Source organism: Mus pahari, chromosome 9 (assembly GCF_900095145.1).
Source record: "Mus pahari chromosome 9, PAHARI_EIJ_v1.1, whole genome shotgun sequence".
In the NCBI taxonomy this organism is placed as follows: Eukaryota; Metazoa; Chordata; class Mammalia; order Rodentia; family Muridae; genus Mus; species Mus pahari.
In genome coordinates, this window is record NC_034598.1 from 70,050,453 (window position 1) to 70,067,166 (window position 16,714).

General features: G+C 38.1%; 1 protein-coding gene across 3 annotated transcripts in view; it reads left to right on the plus strand.

The window, feature by feature from the left end:
• The window catches only part of Mettl25 (methyltransferase like 25), a 65,286-nt gene that overhangs the window by 13,417 nt on the left and 35,155 nt on the right, over positions 1–16,714 (plus strand). For all 3 annotated transcript variants that reach the window (XM_021205117.2, XM_029542638.1, XM_029542639.1), the window contains exons 4-5: positions 63–653; positions 3,351–3,498. In XM_021205117.2, the coding sequence (XP_021060776.1) occupies positions 63–653; positions 3,351–3,498 (739 nt within the window). The remainder of the gene's footprint in view (positions 1–62; positions 654–3,350; positions 3,499–16,714) is intronic.

A 16,714-nucleotide genomic window follows, 5' to 3' on the forward strand; every position in this document is an offset into this window, starting at 1 on the left:
TGCATTTGTTACTCATCTTAATAAAATAAGTGTACTTTTTCTTCTTTTTTTGTTTTCTTCAGATAATTGACGTGGGTTCTGGTAAGGGCTATCTAAGCTCCTTTTTGTCCTTAAAATATGGTTTGAATGTTTATGGCATCGATTCCTCAAACACTAATACTCATGGAGCTAAGGAGAGAAACAGAAAGTTGAAGAAACATTGGAACCTACATCATTCTCAGTCAAGAGCGGATACCAACGGCTTGGCATTAAAAATGCCCAAAGAGTTGAAAGTGCCAGAGGGAGTGAAGTGTAAGGGGGATGCTGAGAGCGTGCAGAGGAGCAGGCTTGGGAATCAAGACCTGTCTGCTGATGCTATGCCTGAATTTTCAGGGTCTGCAATTTCAATTATCAGAAAACAGCAAAAAAATCTACTTGCTCAGCCAGCTGAGGAAGAAAACTTGTATTTTGAAGATGCCTTTTCTCTCATAGACTTTTTGCCTGTTGATGCCATCGAACCTACTTCATCACAGGTGCACAACTCAGAAAAATCTGGACTGAGAAAAGAGAGAAGAACTACGACCTCCAAAGCAAGGGACTCAAGCATATATTCACCACTAACCTCTTTCATCACCGCTGATTCACAATTGCATGACATTATTGAAGATCTGGAGGTGACTCGGCTTTCGAATTCTTTAGTTTGCAAAAGTGCTGTTGACAGAGAATACAGTTTGAGTAGCTTGTTACTGAACGAATATACTCTTATCTGACACAGTAATCCTAAAGAGCAAGAGTAGACTCCTAACTGGCTTCCATGCGTCCACGCTGTCAACATTGAATTAAGGGTACACTGTAGAATACAAAACCCTCTACTCATTTCACTTGTAGATACAAGAGCTGGCACAACTGCTAGTCAGGAAGCTAAATTATCCTGTTTAGAGGTTGTTTAAATTCTAATTAAAAGACTGTCTATTTTCATAATTTTCTTGTTTTGAATTGACACAGTGATTATAACTGTTCATGGGGTACAATCTGATGTTTTCCTGCACATACACTTGATAGGTCAGGACAGTGAGAACAGCTGGAGAGGAAGTGAGCACAGAGTTATTAACCAGCGTGCAGTTGCCTAGAGCAAAAATAGCCTATGAGTATTCTATAAGGTTTTAATATTTTTTAAGTTGTCAAGTTTATAGTTGGAAGGCAGTGTATCTTAAATGTTAGACGTTAAAATAGTATTATGCAGAAGCTTCTAGAGATTATGTAGCCTGACTCCTTTAGAAGACTAAGTATCTTTGGAAGTTATTATTCTTTGTTAGTTTAAAAAAAAAAAAATCTTTCTAAAGGAAATGTCTAACCAAAGATATCAGAATTCTTTAGGTATTTAAATCTTTTTTTAAGATTTTTATATGGTTACCCTATCACTGATTTTGTTTTAAAGATGTTATTCTTATTTTTAAATTATGTTTATATGCATGTGTCTATACAGTTTATGCATGGGAGTGCAGCAACTACATAGGCCAGCAGAAAGGGTGGATGCCCTGAATCTATATTGTAGGCAGTTAAGGCACCCAGCCTGCATGCTGAGAAGCAAACTTGACTTCTCCGCAGGAGTAGGAAATTCTGTTAACCACTCTGCAGCTTCTCCAGTGCACCCCATCCCCAGCCATGTACCTGTAACAGGTACAAATTAAATGGAACCTTAATCTGCATGCATTTAAAAGCAGTAAATAGGTTATTTTTTAACAATTTTTACAGGTAAAATATGAAATTTTAGTGCATTTTGTCACTTAAATTTTTCAAAACATTCTTGGAATTCTATTACTAGAACTGTACAACCTGGTCAGGATGCCATATGCTAGAGATAGCATAAAAATTGAAGCAAGGGGACCCTGAATTCAAGGACAGCGTGGAGACACTATCATAGGGAATCTATAACAAATTGAAAAGTTAAAGAAAGTTGCAAAATCATATTTTTAATGAAGCAGACTCTAAATTCAGCTGTTTCTCAAGTTAATGTTCTTAGTGATACTGATATATTTTATTTGTATAATTAGACTTATTGATGCCTAGCCAATTCTTTGATATCTCTTAAAGACTGTGTCATCTATATTTATTTTTTTGTTGTCATTTGTTTAGTTTTGAAATACAGTCTTGCTATATAAGCCTGGCTAGCCTATAATTCATTATGTAGCCCAGACCAGCCTCCAACTCACAGCAGTCCTTTTACCTGAGCCTCCTGACTGCTGGGACTCCTTACCGCCATGCCTGACTTATCCATACCTTTAAATTTAAGTTTAACTGGTATTGAAAAATTGAGTTGTTAAGATGAATAATTCTTTACTGAGCATGAGCATTGGGAGGATATGATGGCTTGTGTTTTCTTTTGGTTTTGTATTTATGTTGTGAAACACAGACCCTGAGAAGTTGCTATGACTATATTCAAATCATAAATATAATACTAATATGATCTCTAGACTATCTATGTTAAGGGTATCTCCTTAAAATCTCCAAAGATCATATAACTTCCCTGAAACACTTTGAATCCAAATACCAAAAGTACATGGACACAGATTTTCTACAGAGAAGTCCTACTTGCTTTTGTTAATTTACTTTTATGATTCATGTCAAGCAACACGAGAATAAAATACTTTGAGATGATTGCCAGATTGACAAGATTCTATGCATGTATACATTTGTACTCCATTACATGTGAGTACATTTAAATTACAATTTGAGTAATTGGAAACAATTTCATAAGACAGTTTTTACATAAAAGTCATGCTAGAAATTTGATAGCAAAACTACATATCTTGATTTTTATTTTGTTAAATTTGATCAATGAATAAAATAAGTAAACATTGGCATTTGACTAGAAATGACAACTTAGTACCATTTCTGTTTCTTATAACCATGTTTTACAAGGTGAGCAGCCTAAAGAAGTTCAACCAATAAAAGAAATTTGGCTAGTATCATATAAACATTTCAAATCTCAGGTTATCAGGGAGCTGCACTTTTGACCTAACTTTAACCTTTAATTTGTAGCAAAACTACATATCTTGATTTTTATTTTGTTAAATTTGAGCAAATATTAGTTGTAAAAGAAATGAGAGAAAATACCAATGAAGAAATTAAAAAAGAAAAAAAAAAAAAAAAAAAGCAAAACCAAACAAAACTCTACAGAAGCAATAGGAAAGTATGGCCATTTTGCCTGAAAGGAACAATTATTCATTTTGAGTAGAAAACGATATGTAATACTTTTTAGGTAGAATTAATCATTTAAAAGGTCCACATATTTAAAAAGCCCCCTAAAACCTTTACCTGTGTAGTTTTTAACTCCTGTTAATTGCTATTTTTTCTTCTTATCTCCAAAGGACTGTTTAATGGTGGGGCTGCATACCTGTGGTGACCTTGCACCCAATACTCTGAGGATATTCGCATCCAAGGCTGAAGTCAAGGGAGTTTGCAGTGTGGGTTGTTGCTACCATCTCCTATCTGAGGAGTTTGAAAACCAGCATAAAGGTAGTAAGCCCTCTACAAGTCTTGATTTTCATTGATTTCAGTTATCAGGACTTTTCTATTTCTCTTTTGGGCATTACTGTGATACAATTACTTTGTTTTGTTTGGTTCTTGAACGGATCTCCATGTATAGTCTTGATGTCCTGGAGCTCACTGGGAAGACCAGTCTGGCGGGGAACTCCAGGGCCCTCGGCCTTTCCCTCCTGAGTGCTGGCATTAGAGCAGCAGTTCTCATCCTTCTTACCCTGTGACCTTTCAGACCATCCCTCTTGTTGTGCTGACCCCAGCCATAGAGTGATTTTCATTGCTCCTTTGTGACTATATTTTGGCTACTGATCTGAATCACAATGTAAATATCTGATATGCAGGATATTGGATATGTGACCTCTGTGACAGGCTCAGGGTCATACCCCACAGTTGAGACCCGCTAGACTTGAGGCTTGGGCTGCCTTGCCCAGTCACTATTGTCACTTGAATAACATTTGAAATAGCATCTAATTTTACTGCAAATTTAACATTAATAGATATAGTATCACCTTTATATTTTATGATCATTTCTTTGGCCATAAAAAGGACTTAATGAAGACTGAAAATTTTGTAAATAGTTCCAAAATTCTATAATACACAATATCTATTTTACAAGATTTATATTTATAAATACTTCTGTTTTGCTGTGTTTGTGATCATAATGTTATTTTCATAAATACAAAAATTTATTCTCATTTTCAGTTTTCTTCATTTCTGAAGAACTGAAACTTTTTAAAAAGAGTAATCAATGTACTTAGATTTCTATGAGCTTGAAAAGCTTTAGTACTTTTATTTTATTAATAGTTAAATTCATTTTGTGTTCTTTGGACTCTGGCTGCAAAGCAAAATGAAGAATGTGTTGGCAGCTTCTAATACAGCATTTGCTTGGTGGGCTTTGAATGATAAATCGCTCCACAATACATCACTTCAAAACTGCTATTTCAAATTTGTTTCATATAATTTTTAGGCTATTAATAATGACTCTTCCGTTATGTATTAGGTAGTATTTTATTTAAATTAAGGTGAATAGGACATTGTTGTGGTTTGAGTAAGAATGGCCCCCATAGCTCGTAGATTTGAATGCTTGGTCATTTGGGAGTGGCACTACATAACTCTACCCTTCCAGCTTTGCTGGCTGTAACACACCACTCTCTGGCTGGTTCCATTCCCTATGGGCAACTTTCCCTAGTTTCATTCCATGGCTCTGGCACTTCCACCATTTTTGGGTCCCCAGTGCAATCCAAGGTTCACTTTTACAGCTTCTTGTAATGGTTTCTTCAGGCTTCCATGCAGGAACTCCCCTGCCACACTCCTACTGACTTTCTTAACCACAGAAGATGCAACCCCTTTCTGCTGTATCCTCTATGACACTAAAGTCAGAACCATATAGCTGATGCTTTGTCCAGATTGCTCTCAACATAACTTTTGTCCAAGCTCTTAATGGCTCAGTAAGCCCAGGATACAGCAGTCAACCACTTTTTAAATCTTAAGTCCCATGGTCTTCCAAAAAAGAGCATGGTGGGCCTGTCACAGGAATATCCCACTTCTGGAATCCTCTTAGTTAACTTTTTATTGCTTCCAGTTTGAGAGGTGAGTCCATGACCCCCATGGCGGGGAACATGGGAGTAGATAGACAGGCACAGAAGTTGTATTTGAGAGCTCACATCTTGAGATGACAACCATGAGATAGACAGAGGTCACTGGGAACAGTATGGGCTTTTGAAGTCCACCCCCAGTAATATCACCTCCTCCGGTAACATCATAGCTTCCCAAAGAGTCCCACTGACTAGGGGCCAGCCATTCACATATTTGAGCACATTGGGACCATTTTCACTCAAACTACCTCATGTCCCAAAGAAAAGTTTGCAATGAACCATTGGGCTTTTTGTTTGCAGAATTAAGCATATCAAGTTAAACTTGCTTATATGGATGAATAATGTATATTTAATAGATTGTTTCAAAGAAGTCATCAAGTATTGTGACAATGTACTATTTCCTATCATAGCAGTTGCACTTCTTATAAGTAAGGAGGAAGATGTCACAGCCAATGTTCTGTGCAGAGAAACCATGACCATGGCAACTCTTAAGAAGGCATTGAATTGGGGCTTGCTTACAGTTTCAGAGATTTAGTCAGTTATCAGCGTAGCATGGAGCATGTGGTACACAGGCAGACAAGAAAGTTCTACATTTGGATCCAAAAGCAGCAGAGAGAACCACTGGCCTGGCTTGAGCTTTTTAAACCTCATAGCCTACCCTCAAGTACAGACCTCCTCCAACAGGGCCAGACTTACGCTAAGACCACACCCCTAATCCTTCCAAATCCTGCCACTCCCTGGTGACCTAAGCATTCAAATACCTTAGCCTAAGGGGCCATTATTCAAACATCATTTGTTTTTAAGGCAAGAATTATAAGGGAGGAACTTGAGGAGTGGCTCCTATAAGTCAATATTTCAAGAGCTAGGACAATCAAATAGATGGTAAACAGTTCAGCATAGCAAACATTCTTTGAATGTCAACTGTTTCCACTCTTTTTGTGGTAATAATACAAACTATGTTAGGTGCCATCTTTATCGTCAAAGAACTTTATTGCTGTTTTTTTTTTTTTTGTTTTTTATTTTTAAATAATTCTAGGAACTTTCTTAATAAGTTGTAAAAATAATTTAGACTAGAAAATGGAAGAACAGAGAATATTTGAATGCATAATTATTTTCTCTTAGTCTTTCTGGAATAAAAATATACATAGATACATTATACCTACATACACCTTTTGTGTTATTTTAACACAAGCATGAACCATTTGATTACCTTATATTTCTTAATATACTTTGATGACCTTTCTGTACTAGTACAGAGCATATTCTCTTAAGTCTTTTTTTTATTATTATTCTAAAATATTCATTTACCATGTTTATATGGTCCTTTATAGGAAATGTTTGTTTAAAATCATGGTAGTTCTAATGAACAAAATATTAATAAATAGATTGGTAGTTCATACAGTGAGGAAAACACAAAGTATGCCACCTGTGTTTAGCTCTAGTTTCTTCTGACTTTAGCTTCAGTGGAGTGTAATAAATGTTCTTTGCTCTTACGAGCATAGCATATGCCATACTACTATACTTATAAAACTATTAAATCTGTTGCAGAGTAGCACATCTTTTCTCTTTCCGAGGGGTTGAAGGTATATTCCAGTACAGTCATTCGAGGTATATCTTGAAAAGTAGGGAGGGCGCTGCAGTAGCTCCGTGGCCAAGATGATGAGCATCCAAGGTCACATTCCTGGTGTTCACTCTCATGCTCACTGGTTCTCATAGCTCTCTTCTCTTCTGTTGTCTTCTTACCATCCCTTCCTTGGAAACAGTGTCTTAATGACCAGGTCATTGAGAGACCGTTTTTATAGCAAATAAGTCCATTATTATATTTCAGTTTACTTTAGAGCCTAATTAGCTAAAGAATTTCTTGTTTCACTTTATTTAGTTAGTATGTTGTTATTCATAGACTAATCTTTGAATGTTTTGAGTAAGTTAGCTTAAAAAAATCACTGGTTGTTTACACGCTAAAAATGGAAACCTGTGTTAACAGATTCTTGAGCAGCAGTCTTAGACTCTACCTAGATAAAGGCAGCTTTCTTGTAGCTACATGATCACTGATGGAACATAACCAATGCTCAGTGAGTTCATTGGCTATTTGGGGTCCCAAAATAAACAGAAATAAGAATTGTGAAAGCTAGTCATCAGAGACCAACAGCTACATTTTCAGTTTCTCTCCCTGTGTACAACTTAATGAGGAAATACATAATACCAATAGTAATAATAGCTTTATATTTATTGTAAAGGAGAAGTCAATGTCCTCATAGATTTTTTCTTATATTTTGTCCTTTGTCCCTCATGCAAAGCTGTATGAATTTTAACATGCAAAATTCTGATGTTAGGTATGTAGTGAACGGACTGGAGAACCACTGTATCTTTCCTGATTCTTCTCTGGCGGCAGCAGCTGGAAGGATGAGCTGTAAGAGCAGTATGTGGTCTACAGAAATCCCAGACTGAGCCAGTGCATCCATTTCATGTGCAGTCAGTCCTACAAACTCTCAGTAGCTCATGTTCTCAGCTTGTCCTGTTAACCTCTCTAGTCCTCATCAGCCTTCCTCAAAACTCAGGTCCTCCATTCTAAGCACTACAAGCACTATTTGTGTTGAGTGTCCACTGGACTTCTAATGGTCTTCTTATAGAAGTTCAATTTCCAGCTCCCTTTCATTCTACAAAACTGTCCCAGAACCTTCTATCTTGGTGGGTTTTTTTTTTTTCTGAAAAAGCTCTTGCATTAATTAAAGCATGAATTAATGAATTGGAAGACCTTCCTGATAAGCGTCTCTTATCTACAGAGAATCCTTGATATTATCAAAGAGGTAGTGATAACCTTTGATCAGGTAAAAACAAGTAGCTGTGTCCTGCTGTTACCTGTTTTTGTCATATATACCAAAAGCTAGGAGTTCTGCTTCTCAGTAAAGCAGAGAATAGACAGGAGGACAGTAGTCTAACTGACATTTGAAATGGATGAGGATATGTGCAACATGGGTAACTACACAGCCCGGACGTCAGGAAAAGAGGTGCACAGCCAAGCAAAAGGGGAAAATGTACAAAAGCAAGTAACAGGAAAGGAAAACCTTGGTTTAAGTTTCAGTTGTTCTGGACAGAACTTTGTCTTTCTTACAATTGGAAGCCAGGTCGATTGCTTGGACTTTTGCCTATTGTACTTTTCTTTTCTCATCATATCCTCAGCTGTAGTAAGTAGAGATGGGGAGAGCCACTCCAACAGTAGCAGGGCTCCTTAACTCTGACTGAACAGCTAATTCAACTTTGCTAGACAACTGCTTGTGACCATTTGAATTATAGCCTAGGTGCAGAACATGAATATCAGAATTTGTCAGACGCTCCATACAGAATTCTGATGAACACCACTGTAAAAAGAATGAAATTATAATAATTCTTTTAAGGCCCAGAATTTGAGACGATGGTTTATAGAAATATGTTTAAGAAAATACACACAATATTTATTTTAACTTTTCTGTGTAGACTTAGGTGGCCGAGATATTCAGATGCCAGTTTGCAGGCCAGAACCAATGGTTGAGTTACATGATGCCAGCAAGACATATCAAAGTTGCCATGCAGAAGCCAGCCTCGATGTTCTAACAGTACTCTAAGAACAGGCCACTAGTTTTCTAGCAAACACAGATTCAAGAACAGAGGAAATTGTGTTGTAAATCTGGAATGAAGAGTTTGAGGCTAAACACATTCCTGGGGAAAGCCTGAAATAGGCAATGGGTATCTGATAACTTACCCTGGTTGTGAGATTGATGAGACTTACTCACCATGGAGGCAGATCTGTGGGCAGCTGTGAGACACGGCCTAGATTGATGACTAGGTTAGTGAAACGGGAAGACTCCCCCTAAATACGGATGGGCCCATTTCCTGAGCTGGGACTCTTGGCTGGATAAATAGGAGAAGGCAACACAAGCACAGGCGGCCATTGCTCTCTGCTCGCTGGCTGCGGATGCAGTGTGCCAGGTGCCTCAAGCCCTGTGTCAGGATGATTCAGGATGCCCTGATGGACTGCAGCCTCAACTATAGCCCAAAGCTAGCAGTTCTGTTACAAGAAACAGACAAACTAAGAGAGTATCCAAGAGAGTGTTGATAGCTTACAGTTCTTCATTGGAGAGCACATTGTGAGTGTGTGTGAGGGGCGGGAGCGGGGGTGGGGGGAGGTATAGCAGCCAGTGGAACACAAATGCAGCCAGCCTTCCTTTGTATATATACTATAGATCCTACCATACTTTTAAAATTATTTTAGTTTTGTTTGCTTTGTTTTTAATGTGTATGAGTGTTTTACCACATGTATGTTTGTCAACCGTGTGCCTGCAGAGGTCAGAAGAGGGCCCCAAATCCTGTAAATCTGGACACCACGTGGGTGCTAGGAAGCAAACCTGGGTTCTCTGCATGAGCAACAAGGTCTAAACCACTAAGCCAGCCTTTCACCTCCGACACTAGTGTTCTTTACAGAAATAGGAGTATGTCACTATTTAGTTTAGTCATTATATTAGAACAGCTGAGTTCGCAGGGTTGGTGTGTACAAGGCTAACATACTTCTTGTCATATATCAAGCTCTAGGCTCCATGGAGTTCTGTCAGAATGGACAAACGTGTTATGTGTCCCTCACCTCATGTCTTATGCACCTGACCCTTTATCCTCACTTTATTTGAACAGCTGTTTTGAAGTTTGAATTGGAGTATAAATTTGAGTTGTTAATGGCCTTACACAATTTAGTCAAAGATTCTGGTGTGTACACTGCAACTTTTTATGATTATATTGACTATGTAAACAATATGTGTTTTATATGAATATATTTACCCTATAACACTGTGGTAGACCATAGAGGTGGTCTGTCATGAATATGAATTTTCAAAAAAAAAAATCCCCAATGTTCTGTAAATCACTATAATACTAAATTTATACCATATGTTTTACAAAGTACTTTTCATTATAAACCAGTAGCCCCCAAGTGAACATTAAGTAACAGAAACAGTTTTATTGCAGTGTATTATACAATATTTATTTTCCAAAGCTTAACTAATGTTTTAATGTTTTGACTTGATATTGACTTAATTAAATAGAAATAGTCATATTATTTCTTCTCCAAGAAGGAGTAAGTAGTTTAGTCTTTTTAAATTTTACACACACACACACACACACACACACTTATTCACTTTATATTCCACTCACTGACCCTGCCCATTCCTTTTTGGCTCTTTTTTAATTTTTCACCTCTCCATGCAGCCTAGCTATTTCCTATACAAATGGAAATGAAATATGATGAAACATGTCTGAAATAACCCAGACCCACACAACTCTTCCTGATAAAGGAACCTTAATTTTGTCCAGGTATCAGTTATCAGGCAAGTTAAGCCCTTCTGTAACCATAGAACTAAGGGAGTCTCATTTATTCTAAATTATGTTGATTCAGTAGGAGTAGGTTTGAGACACGATTGTTAGTGGTGCAACCTGTGAGCACAGCTCCTAGGCAGCATTTCTGACTGTGTTGTGGTTTGAGTTTGTTTTTGTCGCTCTTAATTTTTGTTTATTAGTTTAGGGGGTGCAAAGATGCTAGGGCTGGTGTGGGAACGTCAGAGAATACCTATGAGAATTCTTCCTAGTTTCCCACCTTCCCATGGGTTCTGAAGCTTGAACTCAGGTTGCCCGACTTTAGCAGCAATCGTGCTTCCCCGCTCAGCCCTCTCACTGGCCTGTCGGGTGTTCTTCAAGCTGTCCAAAGCACAGGACTATCTGCCATGTCTTGGTTTGGTTTTGTATATTTGTTTATTCAGCCTAACAGAATGGTCTACATCTGCTCTACCCTGGCATTCAAGTGTATTCTTAGAAATGGTCAGTGTTGTGAATGAGCTTCTCAGATGAGTCTGAGCCATGGACGGCAAATGCTTTAAGTTTATGCAGCTATTTCACTGATTTGGAAGAACTGGGGGATAGAAAAAGGGCAGGCACCCAGACAGTAGGATGGTTTGATTGCCCGTCTTCCCTGGCTATACTAGTCACAGCTCTGACCAGGGATGTAATCATGCATCCTTCCCACTGCTCCCACCTGCCACTAGGAAGTCTGCTCTAGTATGGGTCAGGGAGAAGCCTGACTGGAGCTCACACTCAGCCTTTAACGTGTCACGGGGTTCCTTACAACCATATTCTTCTCTGGCTTATTAGACTCTGCGCTTGTCTATTAGGCAGCACATTGATGCACACACCTTTTGGAAGCATCTTTCATTCTGATACTTATATTTCTTATCAAACAAAACTTGCCAAAAGCGAGTGAAAGCTAGATACTTTGTCTGATCCACTGCGGGTTTTAAGAATTGGTTTCATTGCTTTATTAGAGCTATGTCTTCTACACACATCTAGAGCTTGAATAAAAGCATGCTGAGTTTGAAAATGTAGCATTTGAAAATCTAACATACTTGATGAAAAAACAACTTTTATTATGTCTCTCTTCTTCCTGATATTTAATATGCAGCATGAAAAACTGTGAAGATGATTAAAAGCTATGGAGATATGACTATTCTCTTGGTAGATGCAATAGCTGTGAAATAATCCCATCATTGCATCAATGTTTGTAATTACTATCTTATCAATATAGATCTCACAACATCTCTTGTTGTATGTCACTATGCACTTGACTAACTGAACATATTTGATTGCACAGAACTTTCTAGCTGGAAAATTTAAGATGTTGAAATATATTGTCTACCAAATCTCGTGTGTGTGTGTGTGTGTGTGTGTGTGTGTGTGTGTGTGTGTGTGTGATGTCTTGTGTACTGAGATTAAATTTTATCAGATTAACATAGTTGATATATTCAGGGATTTTGTTGGTTTTTTTGTTGTTATTGTTGTTTGTTTGTTTGTTTGTTTGCCCTGCTTGGTGTGGCACTTACTGGCTGGCTCCAAACTGGCTGAGCTAGCCTGAGCCTCTCTGAGCTGTTTCCTGGCCTCCCCTGCCAGACAGCCTCAGAACCACAGCCCTTCCCCCCCAAAGGCCACGCCCCTCATCTTTAATATTGCACCTGCCTCTGTTTCTCAAGTGCTAAGGTTAAAGGCATGTACTACCCTGACCCAACTGATATACCCACTTTAATTTCTCCTTTTTCTTCTTTTTCTTTTTCTTTTTCGCTTCTCTTTTCTCTCTCTTCTCTCCCTCCCCCCCTCTCTCTGTATATAGAGTTGGAATTGATTTTGTTTTTCTGTTCTGTTAAAATTTGTGTGGGTCCTCTGAGCTCTAAGAGAAGAGGTTGAAGATCTCAGGATAACCCAAGTCTGTAAACAGCATTTGGTTCCTGAAGAGCCACATCTTCAAAGCAAACCATATCTTTTAATAACACTATCGTATGTGCTATATAGCAAGCACTGAGTATTGTCCCGGCCCGCGGGACACTTTATTCCATGGTCCTTGAGGGGGATCACAAACCTAGAGAGAAATGGGAATAAAGAAAGAGACGGAGACCATGCATGTTTGTCATAGTCTCATTTACTAAGGGGAAATGCTCAGGTTATATACAATACAGCAAGGAAGCTTAGTGGGGGGCTAATTGGGAGTGTGAAACTTTTGTGATTTATCTCAGTTCCTTGGCGTCACTGCTCCGGAACATCAGCTAGTTTCAAAGTCCGGTTTCTTCTAACAGCCCAAGGTGACAGCTCAGGGCAGCTCTGGAATGTGAGAAGACTCCCTCAGTCCTTGATGTCTGTTTAGGTCTTGCTGGTTCCCAGGAGTGGCCTTGCAGAGAGAGAGGGGGAAGGGCTCTTGACAAAGAACTATGTGGCTCCTAGCTGCATACTGTGAAAACACCTGGGCTGCGGGATGCCCCGGGTGTAAGATGCCTGGGCTGCGGGATGCCCCGGGTGTAAGATGCCTGGGCTGCGGGATGCCCCGGGTGTAAGATGCCTGGGCTGCGGGATGCCCTGGGTGTAAGATGCCTGGGCTGCGGGATGCCCTGGGTGTAAGATGCCTGGGCTGCGGGATGCCCTGGGTGTAAGATGCCTGGGCTTTCTCAGCCTGGTCTCTGACAGAGTATAGCGACATGCTTCTAGCCATCACGAGAATGGGCCAGTCCCCTGAAACTGGAACCAAGCCCCCAGTTAGATATTTTCTTTCCTAAGTTGCATTGGTCATATTTTTTTTCACAGCAGTAGGACAGTAACTAAGAGAAACCAACATAGGAAATAAAATGTCTAATTTATAATAACTGATTCAATGTGAAACTAAAGATATTTGGTAAGAGGAATAACCATGGTGACCACATTAAGCTCATCCTTAACTGGAGTCCCTGGTTCTGATTCTTTCCTGATCATAAACTATAGTTTCTTTTCTCCAGTATTTCTTGAGAAGGAAGAAAGGGGTCCAAATGTTTTATAAACTCAAGCTCCTATTCTTTTCCCAATCTGTGATCCTTAACCAGCAAAGCATACAATGTAAAAAATAAATATGTGGGTGAAGATTATATATTTATCTTTAATAAGAGTGGTATAGTCACACATTTTGCTATAATCACCTGAAGAATTATATTTAGAGTTTGATACATGTACTCCATATAAAGGCATGTATATGTCAGTGTGAGTAGAGAGAGCCCTGGCTTCTACTCTCCATCACACACACACACACACACACACACACACACATACAAAATGTTATGATCTACTGTATATTTAAAAATTATAGAAATATAGAAAAAATGCTTCAGTTTTATAAAAAGGTACTTTTTTTCCTGAGTAATATTTATATTTTAATAGGTCCTTAATGTAACACCAAGGTTCAGGTTGACATTTTTCTTCTAATGTGCTCTCATAAATTTTATAAAATGCTAATGACAATTCACCAAATTGATTGTTTTAACTCATCAATGGGTTGTGGCTAGATGTATGTTGGTAAATGATTGCCCTTACTAAAAGCTGTTTATATATATATACAAAATATATATTTTTATTATGTTTTATGTTATTTTATATATTATGTATAAGATATATAAATTTATATTTATATAAGCATATATTTATATATTATATTTAAATTTATATATAGTATATTTATGTGTATTGTATATAATACATAAAATATATGAACACATATTTCATATGTCATATATGTAAAATAAGCTAAACTTAGCTAAATAAGCATACAACTGACAGCAGTATCCAGTATGCCAGTTGCTCTAACATCTCAGTTGTTACTGTCATGTAAGGATAGTGAACATGTGTGCCTGAAACCCCATCTTCATTCCTTTTTTCTCTATTCCTGTAATAAAATACCCTGATAATAGCATATTAAGGACGAAAGGACTTACTTCCCTCTTGGTTGCAGAAGGATACAGTCCACCATGCAGCAGGCAGGGGAGTCTTGGCAGCAGGAGCAGGAAGCTGGTAGGTGGTCACATTGCATTCACTCTTGGGATTCAGGGAGTAAACAGCAAGTGGAAACAAGTCTCAAAGCCTCAATTCCCACCACGTTACCCTCTTCCTCTAGTAAGGCTCCACTTCCAAAAGGTTTCACAGTATGAGCTGGGAACAAGTGTTTAACGCGTGAGACAGCATGGGCCATTGCCCATTCCAACCTCTATGTCTTCTCACAGTGGAGCTAGGTAAAATAAAATATTAGAAACTCCTGAATGTCTACCGAAGTGCAGAAGCACTGTTCAGCAGAGTCAGCTTGTCTAACTAGACTTGTCCTGTATATTTTTAGTGTCATGTCCTTGAGTAAATCAGTTTGCCTTGGGAACTCTTGTAAATTAGTGAAAGAAGAGAAGTTAACTTTGATGATCTTTGTCTCATAGCTGAAATGATTTTAGAATTTGAAATGATTGATTTTAATACAGCTATCCAGAGCAGGTTAGTTAATCTTAATTTATTTTATCTGACATTCTGACTTAGTTTCGTCGCATTTTCTTAATTACATTGGCTTTACATAACCAAATATTTGGTTTCCTGACCTGATTCATTTGGATGATTCTGTTAAAGTTAAAGATCTGCACCAGTGTTATAGTGCACATAAATTCTCTGTTTCTCAAAATGTTTATGTTTGGTTTCTAAGAACTCAGTCTAACAATAATTTATAGCAAATACCTATATGAGCTTTGACTTTCTTAGTCAGCAATATTAAGTTTAATAGTTAGTTGACAACTAGAAAATATCAGGACCTATCTCAGTCTCACCTTGAAAAATGGATCAGGCCTGGCTGTTCTTGGTATTGTTCTTCGATAGTTATAAAGCAGGCAGATGAATTGTCCTGCCAAACTTGAGAGCTGACTACTTATATAGATTTTTTTTTTTTTTTGGTTTTTCGAGACAGGGTTTCTCTGTATAGCCCTGGCTGTCCTGGAACTCACTTTGTAGACCAGGCTGGCCTCGAACTCAGAAATCCACCTGCCTCTGCCTCCCAAGTGCTGGGATTAAAGGCGTGCGCCACCATGCCTGGCTTATATAGGTTTTCTTATATAGTACATTGCTTAAAAAAAAAAAAAAAAGCTGGACCTATGTCACAGACAACTTTGTGGCAGTTTGCATGGGTGAATGCAGATGTTTTTACTGTATTTGGCGTTCACTGTACAGTTTCTTTACACTAACAGCTGTATCTGATCTTCAGTCAGCTCTGTTTTCTACAACGTTGGCAGTGATTTGTTTTTTGCCCTAGGGCATCTTTTAGCTGTCTGACACTTTCTAGAAATGGATTTTTAATATACTTTCCTACTTTCTGACTTTAGTTTGCACCTCATTATTTTCTCCAACTAATATTAAATGTTTTTGGAGCTTATGTACGGTGGGGTTAGTCAGCACAAAAGTCCATCCTATGTTCATTTGTAGTAAATAAAAGAAGCCAAAAAATCTGAATAAATAAACCTAAATCAAAATGTAATATATCTACTCATAATTAAGAAAGAAATAAACAAACAGATGAAGGCAAGCTGGGAAGACAGCTTGGTTGGGGAAGTGCTTGCCACATAGCCTTGAGGCCATGCGTTTGATTCCAGTGTGCCCGAAACTGAGTGATGGCACGCACTTATAATCTAGTGTGGGAGGCAGAGATAACGGGATCCCTCTGGCACACTGGCCAGAAGCCAGCCCAGTTAGTGAGCCCGAGATCTCAGGGAGGGATCTGTCTCAAAAAGAACACAAAGTGGCAGGCTCTTGAGGGATAGCAAACTTGATTTCTGGCCTCCATGTGTGTGCACCTGGACACAAATCGCACTTACATACAAAGCACACAAAACCCACAAAGAAATAGTAAGGAGAAATAATTTCAATTGTGAACATAAATATTAAAGTTAATAGAGTTGACTGATAGACCTTAACAAAAACTAGTTTATACTGCCTTGCATTTACGTGCACATCTGGATTTGGATACCTTAGAGAAAATGCTCTTAAATATGTATTGGCTAAAAATACATTGCATTTGGTGGTGGTGTTTTTTTTCTGAGCAAATCATACACTAATTGTTTAAATTTCCTCCTTCATCTGAAATAACAGAAATAAAAGCACAGTCTAATGTATAGTATTTGTGTGAGTTATTTCAAAAGTTCTGTGTATCTTAATATAGTTTGGATTTAAACAAAACACAGCTTCATACAGCAGAGGGAACCCCTGTCATACATAGT